The sequence below is a fragment of the Verruconis gallopava genome (genome assembly GCF_000836295.1).
Source record: "Verruconis gallopava strain CBS 43764 unplaced genomic scaffold supercont1.7, whole genome shotgun sequence".
Classification (NCBI taxonomy): Eukaryota; Fungi; Ascomycota; class Dothideomycetes; order Venturiales; family Sympoventuriaceae; genus Verruconis; species Verruconis gallopava.
The window spans coordinates 183,012-198,671 of record NW_015622143.1 but is presented as its reverse complement, the minus strand read 5'-3'; the positions used below and the strand labels follow the sequence as shown (position 1 = coordinate 198,671).

At 54.9% G+C, this 15,660-nt stretch overlaps 4 protein-coding genes across 6 annotated transcripts; 1 reads left to right on the top strand and 3 right to left on the bottom strand.

Moving 5' to 3' along the window:
- Positions 1-521: 521 nt before the first annotated feature.
- On the bottom strand, positions 522-2,431 carry PV09_02711 (uncharacterized protein). The gene is made up of 3 exons (XM_016355800.1): positions 1,780-2,431; positions 1,331-1,728; positions 522-1,277 (listed from the first exon to the last, which is right to left on the bottom strand). Exons 1-3 carry the CDS (start codon positions 2,113-2,115, stop codon positions 1,208-1,210), a joined length of 804 nt encoding a protein of 267 aa, XP_016216106.1. The 5' UTR covers positions 2,116-2,431; the 3' UTR covers positions 522-1,207.
- Positions 2,432-3,260: 829 nt separating this feature from the next.
- Positions 3,261-5,404, bottom strand: PV09_02710 (uncharacterized protein). Its single transcript, XM_016355799.1, has one exon. It carries the CDS (start codon positions 4,277-4,279, stop codon positions 3,560-3,562), a length of 720 nt encoding a protein of 239 aa, XP_016216105.1. The 5' UTR covers positions 4,280-5,404; the 3' UTR covers positions 3,261-3,559.
- On the top strand, positions 5,341-9,551 carry PV09_02709. Of its 2 annotated transcripts, XM_016355798.1 has the most exons (6): positions 5,341-5,604; positions 5,658-5,685; positions 5,737-5,843; positions 5,903-6,493; positions 6,546-7,520; positions 8,187-9,551. In XM_016355798.1, exons 1-6 carry the CDS (start codon positions 5,572-5,574, stop codon positions 8,739-8,741), a joined length of 2,289 nt encoding a protein of 762 aa, XP_016216104.1. In that variant the 5' UTR covers positions 5,341-5,571; the 3' UTR covers positions 8,742-9,551. The 2 variants fall into 2 exon arrangements, with proteins under 2 accessions (XP_016216104.1, XP_016216103.1); XM_016355797.1 differs by having other exon boundaries at positions 6,546-9,551.
- A 540-nt stretch (positions 9,552-10,091) lies between these two features.
- PV09_02708 lies at positions 10,092-14,255 on the bottom strand. Of its 2 annotated transcripts, XM_016355796.1 has the most exons (3): positions 13,912-14,255; positions 12,799-13,301; positions 10,092-12,703 (listed from the first exon to the last, which is right to left on the bottom strand). In XM_016355796.1, exons 2-3 carry the CDS (start codon positions 12,845-12,847, stop codon positions 11,061-11,063), a joined length of 1,692 nt encoding a protein of 563 aa, XP_016216102.1. In that variant the 5' UTR covers positions 12,848-13,301; positions 13,912-14,255; the 3' UTR covers positions 10,092-11,060. The 2 variants fall into 2 exon arrangements, with proteins under 2 accessions (XP_016216102.1, XP_016216101.1); XM_016355795.1 differs by lacking the exon at positions 13,912-14,255 and having other exon boundaries at positions 12,799-13,777.
- Between the last annotated feature and the right edge of the window lie 1,405 nt (positions 14,256-15,660).

Sequence of the window (15,660 nt, the reverse complement as noted above, 5' to 3'; positions counted from 1 at the left end):
TGAAACCGTGGGACTTTGACAATGTCTGGCATGTTCCGCAGATGGACGACATCTACTTTCCAGTCGAAGAGATTCCGCCAGAGATCGTCCCACATCTACTTAATTCAGACCTTCTCGAAGAGATTCGTAGCGATCATATCCCAGTGCCAGTGGAGGTCGTCCGCGCCAGAGTTTCTGCCATGCAGGCGGAACTGTAGGCAATCATAGTGGACGCCTAGAACTCCTTCTAAAATGGACAATTAAGCTAACAGAATGTAGTCATTCATATATTTCATTCATGCCACGAAATTTTTTCTTTATCACACGACCAGGAAAGGAGAAAGTGCGGACATCTATCTCCTAGTAAGGGACCGGGAGGTGTCCAGAGCCATACGTTTCAGGAGCCATTGCATATCCAACGTCTTGAGACATTCTCCGAGGCAGAGCCATCGCCGCCTTCGGCGAAGCGGCATTGAAAACATTTTAAGGATGAGTTCACGACACATTACGACACGCTACTACACGCCCAGGGAGAAGTGCTGCGTTGGAAAAGTACCATTACGGAACATTTCTAGGATGAGACGCGCGTCAAGGACCGCTACCAGAACAAGAACAGCCGAGGACAGAGTAATGACATGATGCTAGTTTGGTGCCTTAACAAGAGGCCTAGGTATGGACGTCGAACAGTTCACCGCGCCCTGGTAGTATCCACCAATTTGAGGTATTTTTTTTTTCACCAGAAACCCCATGCTTTTCCGTTAGAGCAAAACATGTGGCTTTAGCAGGACATTCTCCCTTTCTTGATATGCTTTTAGAAGCCGAACAGAGATCCCTAATGGAGGAGCAGATTGTGTATAGATCTCGGAAAGGGTTCGCTCACAGGAACTGAATTACATCAGCGTTTGATTTTTCATTTGAAGGTGGTCGATGAGTTTTCGGGGAGACTGGATACAGAATGTACGAACTCGTGCGCAGTGGAAAAAAAGGTAGCATTATAATTTAATTCAAGTCGTCCTAAGGTATCTGCATGATGGCCTGACGGCAAAAGATGTTGGCCTGTCTTATCGCCAGCGCAGACATAAAACAAGCCATACGATGATGTTGCTCCCCAGAAACGCCAAAGATTTGTCGATCTTGACGCGCCCTTCCACCATAGTCGTACGGTCGTCGTGAAGGTCACGTGGGTGTAGCGTGATTTCTCGTGCGCTCGCCCGCGGCCTAGTTATTTCTATTGGGCTGCTGGTGCAGGTGCCCCACGACCTTGAGCACCACCTTGAGCTTGTGGCAGCCGACGACCCCTGAATGCATCCTATTAGTACAACGAGCTTTTGGGATTGGTTTTGACACTCACATGAACGTTCTTGAAAGAAACGAGACTAAGACCATAGGCAGCCAGCTTGGCATCTTTGAAAAGCCCCACATGACATAGGCCATTGGAACTATTACACCAAACTTGACCAGCGGGCTGTCAAATGGATGGAAATAGCCTTCATACGGTGCAGTTTCTGCGTACTTCTGCTTGGTGTACAGCTCGGTGATTTCGATAGCAGTCACCGAGGTTCTGTTGAGAGGAATGTAGTGAACGGTGGTCGCTGGCTTAGTTTGATCGGGCAGAGGCTGCGGAATCAGGAAGTAATAAATCGAAGGAGGACCAGCAGCCCATGCATTGCATAGGATCATTTCCTGCTCGCAATCCACGGTGGCAAGATGCGGGCCGTCGGGCGATACAGCAAGCACCGCTGCTGATTTCTGTTCCAAGTTAGCCACCGTTTTTTCCCATATCAGACGTGAGCGACATACATTCCAAGCAGCATCAGCATCGTTGCATAGACCGTAGCATGTCTTGTTGCCACCAGTGAGATACACCATCCATTGCTCAGGTCCGGTGCTCTTCTCTGATCGTTCCGACGACAGGGTACTCTCCCAGTTGTCCAGAGTGAGCTGGTGAACCGCACGCGCTGCCACTTTTGCTGCACCAGCATCAACGGGGTCCGGGATGACGGAGGGGATGGCGCTCGGGATGTAGCTGGATGCAGTCTCGAACGCGGCCTTGATCTTGTCCAAAAAGCCCAGTCGTGCCTGGGTTTCGGCCAGAGCTAGTGCCGGAAGAGCAAGAAGTATTGATGAAGTGCGCATGTTTGCGAATGTGATGCGATCGGAAGATAAGATGGGTTAAGAGCTTTCGAGGACAAGCTGGATTGTGGGGATGTAAATCCCCAGGTTTATGGAGACTGGGGTGACGTCTGGATCGGAGTTCTTAAACTTAATATATGAGGTGGAAGCCTTCCAAAAGTTCGGATAGAGAATGACAACGAAGAATAGAGTATGCGAGGGAGCGTTTTCGAGAAATTGGATTGATCACAAAAGCAGACGAGATGCAGAGAAGCGATGGAGAGAGTGAGAGGACATGTTGCGTAAACGGTGGCTTCGGACCAATCACTGCAGCAACCTGCGCAGACCGGATGTGGTCCAAGCTCCATCCATGCTCCACACGTGGGATCTTCATACGCGTTTGCAAGGCAGACCATGTCGGGAAACGACATGAGCGCAGAATGAAAAACGAACGTCGGGGTTCGTCTTGTACTTCCAATCTACTATCTGACCTTTCTTTGTGCATAGGGTGCTAACATTGGCTTGTCCAAGGAGCGAACAGAGATGGAATCTGCGCCGCTGAAGCTCAGGCTGTGAGCGTCCCTGACTGTCCCTTTGATTCCGAGAGGTCTGGTATCCAACCCGGCATATTTGTTTCCTTTGGTACTGCTCGGAAGCTTACTGCGTCTGTACGCGTCCGTCGAAGCACTTCGTCGCTGTCTCAGTGATCTGATGAACATCACCTCCGGAGACACTAGAGTCCACTTCAACAAGATCTTGAGACGATCGACTAGCCAGATCGTTGCTAAAGCAGTCTGTCATTAAAACGCGTAGTAGTTCTATCCTCTATCGATTAGAGAAGAAGCTCTGCAGACTAGAAACCATCAAAGACGGATTTGCCTTTACTTGCTTTAGCTGTTTCTGAGACTCTTTCAAGAACGTCGACATATGTGCGCGTGCTCCCACAATGAAACGTCGTGCGAAGGTTCACATTGACGAGCTTGGAGATATTCCGCATGTGTCCGCAGTACGGCCGAGTCAGCGAGCCCAAAAGAGTGGAGATAAAAAGACTCTTTATATGAGCTTGAAGGATGTTGTTGAAGTAACCTGGGTTCAATTTCAACATTAGGGTTTGTCCGGAAGTTCAGTGGTGCGGAATGATGTTACCTCGTTAAGGACATTTTTGACTTCTGGATGACACTGGTAATATTCATGCTCTAACGACTATGCATAATGTATGATCGAGCGTGGAACGATCAAGGGGCCCTTCTTGCGCCTCGCAGTCTGTGGGCGACTTAGCTTTGTGCTTCGTCGTGCTGACTTTTGGAGCCATCGCTCGACTATTCGCATCAAAATCTTACAACATACGGATCCTTATACAAAACCACGCGTTTAGATATTTTTTTTTTAAAAAAAAATCAACACCTAGTCTCGTCCGAGAGTGATTCTTTCTTTTCCTTTATATTTTATTGCAGTGAAGCGATCATCTTCAGTCCCGTATGCATGACCCCGACACCCTTTCCCTCGAACATCCCGAGGGACATGGTGCGGCAGGATCATACTGCCACCCAAAATAGACGTCTGTCTCGTTCCTAAGCACATCGCTAATCAACCTTGCCTGACTCGGCAGATCAAAGCTTTCCTGGAAGATTTCTAGACTGCTGATCCGTATCTGGCCCCATCCTTTTTCGATCAGATAATCAATCGAAGTGCCGTAGATATACTCTCTGAAGCCGGCCCATCTGATCGCTGAGGCACACATGGGACAGCTCTCCGCGTTTGTGTACAAACTCAGCGATTTCATGGCGCTGAGGGCCTCTGCAGCACTAAGGTTGAAACGGGGGCCTTGCAAGACCTCGGAGCAGTTATTAATGGCTGCAATCTCGCCATGCAGCGTTGGATTCCCTTCTGCAGAGTTGGCATTTGCGCCGATGCATATTTCCTCGCCTAAGCCGGAGGTGTCGGTGTGATTTACGATGACGGAACCGAAGGCGGCGAACGGACATGGCGAAGCCAGCTCTGACAGAGCTTCATTTGCTCTGCGCATCCAGTGAACGCGTGTTGAATACGGCACCGAGTTGATTGTTAGACCCGATGATGCATACAATGCATCTTGTGGTGGAACATCTCGCCGATGCATGCTATGGCCAGTTGCATCAAAGGAAAAGCATAGCGACCACAAGGCCGTGAGTAGAGTCTTTGATCTCATGCCTTCTGCACAAATCGATTGCTGGTGGGAAAGGCGAGCATCTTACGGATTTTGCCTAAGATTTAAACGTAGCCACAGCTCGGCCGATGCCGACGGCCGAATCGAAGATCTTGATAAGAAACGCGGAGCACAGGATGAGTTCGGTCGAACTATGCACACGGAGTGATGTGCAACACGATAATCTAGCCTCCAGAGAGTGAGACATCGTCGCCATAATTGTTAGCGTAGAACTTCCTGGAGCAGCAGCAGAGGTCTTAAGCAATGGCAGCGGAATGACGGAACGGGGTTCTGGTGGCCACGGCCGTCCGTCCGGCACGAATTTCTGTCCGTGCATATGCACCACAGAACTACGATGAGCAGAAGAAGGTCCAAAAAAAAACGATGAGTCGCCTTCAAGCTCGCGGTGTTGAGTGATTGAGGTTGGTGCAGCGCATTCGTGCCGCGAGACATCGGTTCGGCTGCAACCAACCCGAGTCCACAGGATACCTTCTGTCACGCCTTCATTTTTTTGACTTTCCCAGCTTGCCTTTACCTTAGCTACAGACCCTTGCGTGTCACGAGCGGTATCAAAAACACATTGGAGAAGCGTTCTGTGGCGCTCAACGTTGCTCCGTGCTTGAACTCTGCGGGCGTCCCGCTGCCGTGCCAAAGATCAGCCAGGCCGCGACATCCAGACAGACGGCACAGGCGTGGGATTAGTCCAGAAGAGAGAAGGATGGACCGATCAGCAGAGGCAGCGTGATCAGACTGCGCTACATGGATCGAGGCGGATTAGCACGACGGTGACGCCCGAGTTGGGGTATTTGGGGAGTCATCTGAGGCTCGAGGTGCAGACGCTGCAGCTTGACGCAAGAAGCCAACTCGACGGCTCATGGGCTCTGGCTGTAGCAGCGCCCCGGCAAGTGAGCGCGTGGGAAATTGCCTGCGAGCAAGAGAAAGCCTTTTTTTTTTCCCTGCGCCGGCTCCGTCGTCCTGCCGTCACAGCGGGTCGCAGCCGCTGCGCTCTCGTTGATTCCGTGGCGTGACTCCAGCTGCTGCATATATGGGCGGCATGGGATCGACTGGCAACGGCGAGACTGCACCGTCTCCAGGAAAGAAAGAGGTAAGACGGCCTGCTGGTGAGCCAATTTGGAGGCGTGCGCGAGCCCGTTGCGCAGTGGGCATCCTTGCTTTCCCCGCCTCCGAAGCTCGCCCAGAGCTTGATTGTGCAGGGCCCTGCAGCATACAAACAATCTTTCCGCCGAGCGCTCTTTCGTGTCTCCTCCCCTTCAACCCATCCTCCATCAAACAAGATGGCGGTTCGCGGCGAGGACGTGTATTGCACGGTACGCACCTGTACTTTGCCTTGTGAGGAACTCTGCTAATCGCGGCGCCCCAGCTCGTAATGAACGATGCATACCTTCCAGGTGACAATGACATCAAACCACAGCTCGGCCAAAAGCTAACACGCCCCACAGGAGCCGCCGTTCTCGCCCATTCTTTGCGGGATAATGGAACGAAGAAGAGGCTGGCTGTCATGATAACACCCGAATCGTTGTCAGCAGATGCCGTGACGGAGTTGAGGGTTTGTTTGTATCCATAACATTGCCGAAGCCCATGGCGGCTAACGAAGAGCCAATGCAGAGCCTGTACGATATCGTGATACCCGTAGAACGCATAGCGAACCCGAATCCCGGCAACGTCTTCCTTATGGGCCGGGGAGACTTGCTGTACGCATTTACAAAGATAAATCTCTGGCGGCAGACCCAGTTTCGCAAGATTGTGTACATCGACGCTGATATTGTTGCTCTGCGAGCGCTGGACGAGTTGTTTGATATAGACGCCCCCTTTGCTGCGGCGCCAGACATAGGATGGCCGGATGCATTCAACTCCGGCTTGATGGTCATATCACCTAACATGGGCGACTTCTGGGCCTTGCAGACGCTGGCATCTTCGGGAGACAGCTTCGATGGAGCAGACCAGGGCTTGCTAAACCAGTACTTCGAGCACCGTGGCTGGCATAGGCTGAGCTTCACTTACAATTGTACGCCCAACGCCGAGTATCAATGGGAGCCAGCCTACCGGCATTACAAGAGCAACATCAAGGCCGTGCATTTCATCGGCAAGGACAAACCTTGGATGAAAGGCAGGCAGGCTAGAGGCAAGCAGGGCAATGTATATGGAGATCTTGTCAATCAATGGTGGGCCGTATATGATCGGCACCTCAAGAACCCCGTATGGCTCCACACCAGCTGACTTGCAACGCTGGAAGCACTAATTTGCACAGGCATACGATCCTCAAAGGCCGTTCGCACAGCAGACGATGGTCATACAGAAGAACGTGACGGGAGAGACTCACGATCAATTCTACGGTGTTCCTCCAGAACAAAGAGTTGCGCCACCGGCCATTACTGACATTGCTCCGTCACTAGTACCTCATCAAGCTCCTGCTACTCCACCACCGGCTCCTGCAATCCAAGTGACGTCGCATGAGCATTCGCCTCACGCGGACCAGCCTTTGTCAAAGCCGGAAGCAAGAAACGATACCGAAGAGCGTGGTCGGGTAGAGCCTCCTCCCACAGTCCAGCAACGGAGGTTTTCAGCTCCGCACCTGGAATGGGACGCTACAGTGGGCGCCCCGCCGGCGGAATCACGACCTGAAGCCGCCAATTTCCCATCGGTGCAATACGACTTTAGCGAGAGCAAAGACCTGTACCGTGCTCCTCCTTCCTACCCGGAACCGCCGAAGGACATGTGGTACGAAGTTCCAGAGTCCAAACCCAAGCCGGAAGAGCCACCAAAGCCGATTTTCCCTTGGGAATACGAACACCCCGATCGACCAAAGGCAACCAGGAGATTCGCTGAAGACATGGTGCCAGAGGATCGTAAAAGGAAAGACCAAAAGAAGCCAGGCTCGATCGTTTTACCGCAAGCAGGTGCAGTTGCTGACGAAACTTTTGCGCCCTTCTCTCCTCAGGCGAACGCTTGGGACGAAAATCCCAGCATTGAACGATATGTTCGTGCTGTTTTAGAATCTCAGCAAAGTCGCCATCGAGCAAGGGCTCCAAACCAGCCTCCAGAAGTCCTGTCCCCATCAGGACGACGGGAGAGTCTGATCATAACAGATTTCCCATCGGCAGACGACAGGCCGAGTCTACCAGTCACACCCGCACCGATCCGACGACCGACATTCTGGGGAGAGGAGCGAGACGAGGCAGGCGAGCTGCCAGCGGCGGAAGGTGTTCCAGATCAAGCTGAATGGGTATGTCCTAAATGCGGTTTTTCGTCTGATACCCCCGTTGCTTTCCATCGTTCGCGTTCTGCATTTTCTGCTTCAACCCTCGCCAAGGGCGAGCAACAGGCTGTGCCCGAAAATGCGAATATTCATGATCCTGCTGCTTCTCCTGCCATCGCGTATCAACAGCAAAATCATCCTGCCGCTGTGCCGGCTGCGCCTGCTCGTCTGCCTTCGCCACCCCGACCGCCTCCACCCGCGAAAAATGCGTGGGATGATATACCGTTGCCTCCACATCTACGACCGCGTCCGAAGCCCAGGCAAAGCTCGTCTGACCTGTCGTTCTCGTCTACAAGCACGGCGGTCGGCGGTCCGTCCGCGACCGTGACTGCTGGCCCGGAAGGCGTGTCGAAGCTGAGGTCTGATTCGTCTCCGACGACGAAGGTGCTTCACGAGATCGAGGCAGAAGGTGAAAGGGGCGTCCTCGCGGAAGAAGCTGTCGCTACGCCGTCGGAAGAAAGCGTGGTTCTTCTTGCAGTCGGAAAAGAAACTGCTGTTCAAGGCAGTGGCGATACGACACCCACGGCGCCCGCGCAGACGGAGATCTTGACGTCTCCTTTGAAGCCCATGCTCAGCCCTCCCGCCTGGCTCACCGGCCCAGTGACGCAGCGCTAACGTGTTACATGTTTAAAGAACCCCGCGCAAAAGCTCGAAGAATTGCGGCGCAACTCGCTGCTCGAGGTGCAGCACCTCAAGTCGCCAGAGGTCCTGGGCCGCCGTCTTTCGGACAGGGAAATGCCAGCGCATGCGGTGCCACTCCCGCAGAAGGTGGCCTCCCCCCCGGCCTCGGAAAGGCCAGCTGGCTCGACGGCCGCTGCTGAGCAATCCTTGTTCAGTGGGCCGACGTCGCCGCATGGCGAGAGCCTGCAGACGGTGCCCGAGGAGCCCAGCTCGACCGAGTCCAGCCACGTCCTCGGCGGCAGCGCCAAAGAGGGCTTGGAGGGCGAGGCGCTAGACCCAAAAGCGACGCAATCGGCGCCTTCAGTTACCACTCTCGAGGCCGAGATCGCGGGGCGCGCGACTGCCACAGGCAAGCCCGTCTTCACAGAGCCTGACTTCGGCCCTGGCCCAGGGCCTGTCGAGGAAGACACCGAGGATGTCGCGCCAACGGGGATACGGAGAAGCCCTGGCAGCTTCTCTGCAGCGGCCTTGCGGGAGGGCGAGCAGCTCAGCCCAACGGAACGCTGAATGGAAACCTGCCGTGGCTTTTTCCATGCCTTTTTAAGACTCCTTTTTCTTCCCTTTCTTTCTCTCCTTCGCTTTCTCTTCTTTTCACACCCGCTAGGCAATCAAGTCTCTGTATCCTATAGCAAATCGTTCTCGTTTCATGTGCGGTCTAGCCAAGTCGTTATACCCACTCCCCTTACCTTATTTCTTTTTCTCTCAAACTGCCCTACAATATGTTTCTCGCTGACTTCAGTGTCTTTTTTTTTCCCCATCGTACTTCCCCTCTCATTCATATATTGCGCGCAGAATGTGCATGTACATACAACTACATACGTATATCAGATACATTTTCTATGAGAGGGAGATATTCGCTGGGTTTGTTATCAGGGGGGTTGGGGGGGAAGGCTTCCTTTCCGATGTTTGGCTCGAGCATCGCGAGCTGCTACTGTCGAGCGTCGCGCAGCAGCGACTCGATGAAGGCCTACGTCTCACGTCCTTTTTGCCTTTGTGTTTTCACGTCTTTGTCAGAGAGGAAAGGAGGATGGAATCGGTCATGTATGTATGGTACGTAGGCTCATACGTGTGTGTGTGTGTGTACACGTGCGTGCATGCAAGCAAGTGCGCGAGTGCCACACGAGAATTGCACAAAGAATGTACACCACCCGGAACTCGAAACCCTCATCCCTCCCCTCTCGTCGTTTATACGACCATGGACCTCGTGAACGATCTGCCCTTGAATCTCGTCTTTCCGGCGACGTCAGAAAGACAAAAAGAAGCCCTCCTCCCAGGAAGAGGAAGGAAAGGGAGAGGGCGATAATAAAGAAAAAAAAAAAAAAAAAAAAGGAAGGTCGAGAAGGAGAAGGAAAAAGAAAAACAAAAGGAAGAAAATGGAAACGAGGAAAAAGTAGGCACCAAACTCTTACGTATCTTTTCGCGGCACGTTAAAAAAAAAACCCCCAATTTTTTCCCTCATGTTTTTCTTTCTCTCTCTCTCTCTCTCTCTCTCTCTCTCTCTCTTTCTCTCTCTTTAATCTCATGTGTAGTCAGCTTAATCGTGGCAATCGTCCCCCATTTGAGGGGTGGGGAGGAAAAAAGGGAGGGGAATATGAGTACATGGAATATATTCTTTTTGTTGGACCCCGCTTGGGCCGGCCACTCCGCCTTTTTGGTTCCATGTGGCAACGTGTGATAAAAGCCCAGGTGAGAGGAAAGATAAAAGACTAAGGACCCAAGAGAGAAAGATAAAAGAGCCGAAGCCGGTGCCAACGCAAGCAGCGATAGGGAACAGAAAAACGCTTTATGGTACACAGTTGGGAGCTGGCCAGAACGGGGCGTGTGCTGTTCTATCCAAAGGCAACCTCCCCCTCTCCCCATTCCCCTTCCCGCCTCCTTTTTTTCTCCTCTTTTTTTTTCGTTCCGTTCTTCTTCATCCTCATCCTTTTCTTTTGTGTGTGCTTTTTCCATCTCTCCTTCACTGTTCGTCGATGCCTTTCTTCGTGCCTCCCTACACAACTCACCAACAAGCGGTGGGCAGCAAAAAAACAGAATAAGCGGTAATGAGGTGGGAGAAAGAGTGGAAGGCAAAAGGATATCTGTGCCTCCTTTATTCCTTCCCCCGTCCTCATACGCGGCCCTCCCAGCGCTCTTGAGACCCATCCCGCATCTGGTCCCCGTGGAAAACGAGGTCCAGGCACATACTCTCTGTAAGGCAAGGAAGTGCGGTATGTGCAGGCCGGGGGATTGGGTGAATTAGTCCGCAAATCCCATGTGTTGACGCAGAAACGTCTTCGTCCCCACGGATGCATGTGCGCCTGGAGAGGAGGATTTTATTGGCGATGCGCGGCTAAGACTCTCTCGCGCCAGGAAGGCTGGATTAAAAAAAGTAGATGTAAACGGAGAAACCGGTCGTATGTGTAGGCGAAGAAAAGTCATCCAAGACGCCTTCCCAAAACCTCCGAATAGAAGAGAGGCACACACCCACACACACAAAGAGAGAGAGAGAAAGAGCGAAGAGAGAAAAATAGAACCTTCGAGCTGAGTATGCCATGATCCATGATTCGTAGATGGTCGTTCGTGAATCCCCGTCCAAAAAAAAAGAAGAACCGTTTCTGCCATGGGGAGCGTAAAAGAACATGGAATGTGATTGTTGATGACCAATGATAATAATGTTGACGAGAAGCGGCTGCAGAAGTAGTGGTAGCAGCAGCAGCAGTGGCAATAGGAGCAGGACGCGACGAAGGCGAGGATGACAACAACAATGATGACGGCAAACACGGGATGTACACATGACACACGTCCAGTCGCCGTCGCGTTCTGCAGGACGCCCGGGTAGCGAGGTTGTCAACCCGGCTTGACGATGCCCATGCGGCGTCGGAGCTCCTTGTTCGCGCCGACAAGCTGCTCGAGGAAGTTGCTGACCTCGACAAGTTCCATGCTCTTGCTGAGGCCACCAGCGCGCAGCTCCGGGACGAGCCGGCGAAGCTCGTCAAAGCCGCGTTTGATCAGGTTGCGCCGCTTCTGCTCCGAGTGAATGTGATTGTTGCGTTTCTGCTCTTCCGTCAGGTTCTCGCGTGGCGGTTTGCCGCCTGCCCCTGGCCCTGAGGACCGCCGCCGCTTGGAGGGGCTGGCAGACACGTGACCAGAGCCGTTGGGATCGTCGGCGGCAGAGGCTGCAGAGGAGACGCGGCGCATGCGCAGGTTGCCTGACATGGGCAGTTTCCGTCTCCCAGGGGCCGCGCCACCGCCGGCCTGATCGTCATCACCGTCGCAGTCACCACCGACATCGTCGTCAGCCGAGTCCTTCCGCCGCTTCTTGGGCCTGCCGGGGTGACCAGTATCGTCATCTGTCCTCATGCCGCCGGGTCCGTCGAGGTGTGCCGAGGAGCGCTTTCGCGCATGACCGACGGCAGGGCCACCGCCGACGGGCGAGGAAGCGCGAGTAGGGTTGTTGCTGCGGTTTATGGGCTTGAGCATGTGAAGCTCCTCGGTGAGTCGCTGGGCGATGAATTCGTGACGCTCCGAGTTGGACGAAGGCTTGAAGCCGTCAAGGCCAAAATGCGAGTCGGACCCGAAGCGGAACAGGCGCGCGTCAGCAGCCTCGTCGAGCCGCGCGGGGGCCGTGTGCGGACCGTCGTAGTGCACGTCGTGCAGGACGGTGTCCAGAGGCGCGAGGCCCGATAGCGTGTTGCCGAGCGCGTGCGCTGTCAGCGGATTTGCGCTGAGGATGTCGCGCAGCTCGTGGGGGAGGATAGTTGTGGGCGGGATGACTGCACCGCCGGCCATGAGCGAGGCGGAGGACACGGGCAGACCCTGCAGGGCGTCGGTGGGGTGCATCATGTCGCTGGCCTCGGTGCTGGGACCGGACACGAGCGAGGGCGTCTGCTGTGGAGGCTGCATGTGCGCGGGACCGCCCATGCCGCCATGCTGTTGCAGCATCGAGCCCTGTGCGAGCATGCTCTGGTGGATGTTGGCGTTATTGTTGGAGTCGTTCGCGACAGCGGCGCCCCCACTGAGCATGTCGTTGCTGTCCATGAAGTGCTGTGTGTGGAGGGGGTGCTGGTGGTGCTGATGGTGCCCGTTTCCAAAGTCGAGACTCGCGTGGTGGGCCATATGCTGATACGGCCCGAGGTGGTGGGAGGTTTGCTTTGGAGTAGCAGAGGCAGTGATGAAGTTTGGCGGTTGCTCGGTCATGAGCCAGCCGAATTGGGTCATGGCGGTACCTTGGAGCTGGTCGGAAGCCTGCTGAATGGCGATGTCAAAGGAATTGCTCGTCATCTCCTGACCGGCGTGGGCCATGAAGAAGGTATTGATGTAGTCCTCTTCCTGGTGATTGAGCAGGGAGGGACCCGGCGTAGGCGGAGCGGCGGTCGAGGTGGTAGCAGCAGCGACAGACGAGGAGCAGGTAGAGGCAGACGCAGCGGTGGTTGTGGTGGCGGTGGGGTCGGCGTCAGGTATCGAAGACGAGTCATGCTGGAAGAAGGAGTCTGGTAGCACGGTAGAGTCAGTAAAAACGCACTCTTCACGCTGTGGCTCGGAATCTGGCTGGGACGGCAAGAGCTGTTTTGTGCGCTTCGCTTACATCCGAAAGGGCCCGCTTGTTGAATGTGTGGAGCGCCAGCCGAGTTCATTTCGAGCAGCGGCACGGAACGAACGTGCCCGTACTAGCGACTGCAGGCAGCGAGGGAGGGGCGCAGCGGTGCTGCGACTGTGGTTGTAGCTGTGGCGACGATTGAGGTTGTGGTGTTGGTGGTTATGCAGCAGCGGGAGCGAATGTGCAGCGGCAGTGTCGACGGCGGCGGAAAGTCGACTGCATCATCCAGCATGCCCAATTCGGCGGGAAAAGGCACGCGTTCGTACGTATATGGGTTGGAAGAGGCTTGGGACGGTATGCCGGACAGAGAAGATCTGGGGTTGGGGCTGTTCGAAACGGTTAAATCTTGGGAGATCTCGAATGATTGTCTGACAGGATTGAGGTCGGCAGAGATCCGTGTAGGCGAAGAAGACGATGGTAGGGTGTTTTTCCGTGGACTTTGTGCTGCAAGCGTGCGCGCGCAAAGAAGCAGAAGCGCTTGAAGCTGGCGGCTGCGCGGGTTAGCCGTTTGCGGATACTTGTGGGTGTCTGCGGGTGAATGCGGTGGGTTTGGAGCGGTGGTGGTGGTGTTGAGGTCAGTAAGGCAAGGCAGGACAGGGTAAGATTGGGTGAAGTTAGGTCGGGTTGGGTTTAGGTTGAGCTAAAGCGCATAATACAACGGTGCATAAGAGGGCGTTGCTGGAGCGGAACTCGGGCGAGCCAGGCGGAGGACGGGCCCAGAGAGAGACACACAGACACATCCACTCCACCACATGCTCGACAAACCCCATACTCAACGCGCTCATGCACGCACCGAGCAGCAGCGACACTGACGTCCTTTCGCCCACGCGCACACTGACGTCCCACGGCGCTCTCTTCTCTGCCGCCCTCGCTCTCTCCCCTCGTTTCCTCACTCACTCACTCACTCTCTCTCTCTCTCTCTCACACACACACACATGCACACACAAACTCTCTGCTCTGTCTCGCTCCCCCCCCCTCTCTCGGCCTCTGGTTCCTGTTCGTTCCCCGTGTGTCTCCCCCCTCCTCCTCCTCCTCCTCCTCCTCCACCGGGCTCTGCGGAACTCGTCCAAAACGGCTTTCGGGGAGTTTGGGGCAGCTTACCCAAGGTTGAAGCAGAAGCGAACGGCGGAGTTGAGCGCAGCGCGAGTGATTTCGTTCGGATCCGTACCGGGAAGACGCGGTGCAGCAAGCCAGACGAAACGAACAGCACGCACCAGCTGGGCCCTCTGATCGCTCGAACCCCCGTTCTTTTTCTCAACCAAAACCGAGCTCGCCTGGGGTTGACTGTCCGCAGCCGTAGCAATGCTTAATCGTGCCGGTCAAGTCGGTTCAGCAGTCCGATTCTGGGTCGCAGTGTCGGCGCCGTCAGGTCAGGTTAGGTCAGGTCAAGACGTCGCGGTTCAGCACGGTCGAGGCTGTGAAGATTCGTCTTGGGAAGCGTGGACGTGCACGACACTTTTTTTTTCTGATGTTGCATGTGAAAGTGGTCGGCCGTCGTCCAGTCTGGACGCTAACTGCATCTAAACTTAATTCATTTGATCCAACGGGTCTGTTTGCGCCTCTTGCACGAGGCATCTCGAGCCCCCCGCCGCGAGTGTCGGCCAATCGGAGCCTGCACCCGGCGGGACTGGCCTTGGACCTGGCACACTCACCACACGGCCATCCGTTTCCCACGCCGCCGCCCTGCATCGGCAGGTGACCGAACCGTCTTCACGCCAGAAATGGCTGGTAGCAGTCGTGCGCGCTATTAAAGGAGCAGCAGTAACAGGCGCAACGATACGAGCAGGAGCAGGCTCACGGTTACAGTAGCAGACGGATGTAGTAGCAGCAGCGGGAGGCGGAGGAGTAGCAGTAGTGGTAGTCGTCCTGGCAGTAGCGCGCCCATCTTGGTCTTCCCTCACGCATCGCCTCCGCCCCCTGCAGCGCCACCAACGACAGTAAACAGCCTCATCTTGATCAATCCGCTCCAGCTTCTGTGCGTGTGCGTGAGCGTGAGCGTGAGCGTGAGCCTGACGCATGCGAGTTTGCATCAGACTCTGCACGCTGCATTCTGCACTCTGCACTCTGCCCTCCTGGTCCGAGCCAGCTGAACGCGGATCAGGTCCTAATTACGCGTGTCTCACCTTTGTTGTTCTCCGTCTCTCTCTGTGCCCTGCCGTCATCTAGATGCGTCGCATTGACTAATGGTGGTGCATTGCTTGGATCCTACGCACTGCTAACCCATGCGACTTCAGTTCTTCTCCCTCTGCACGCCCGGAGCGCACCGGCGCTTCCATCGATGACGCCTGGCCAGGACTTCGTGCTTAGAGGGAGCCACATGAACACAGACGGAGAGCAGAGGAAGAAGGAGAGAAGGAGAGTGACGGACGGAGAGGCAGACGGACACTGCATGTCTCTTCCGAGGACAGCCTTCGCTCTCTGTCTTGTAAACACCCACATACACACGCAGACGCGTGTCCCGACGTGAAGACCGAGCCACTCGCTGCGTTGCTTGCATTCCTACGTACTCGCCTGCTACTACCGTCTTCCTCCGCACCACCGGCCTTGCCAGCCGCGTCTCTCTCGATGCGGCTTGCGGCTCTGCTGGCCGGCACACGTCCTGCTGCTGGTACCTGCCTTGCCGCATCAGAGACGACCCTCGCCGTTGCCCGTCGTTGGTCTCGTTCGGCGAATAATTTTCCTCTTCCCGCTTCCGCGTCCACTCTTTCCTTGGCAGCGGGAAGCCTGGTGACGCGCCCCAAGGCTCGGCTTGTCGTGGTCCGTCCCGGCGCATCGTTCGGTCCTGCGTTCCCGGTTTGTGCACGTAGACGGGCAGGAGAGAGAAAAAAAAAGGGAAAGAAAATGAGAGGG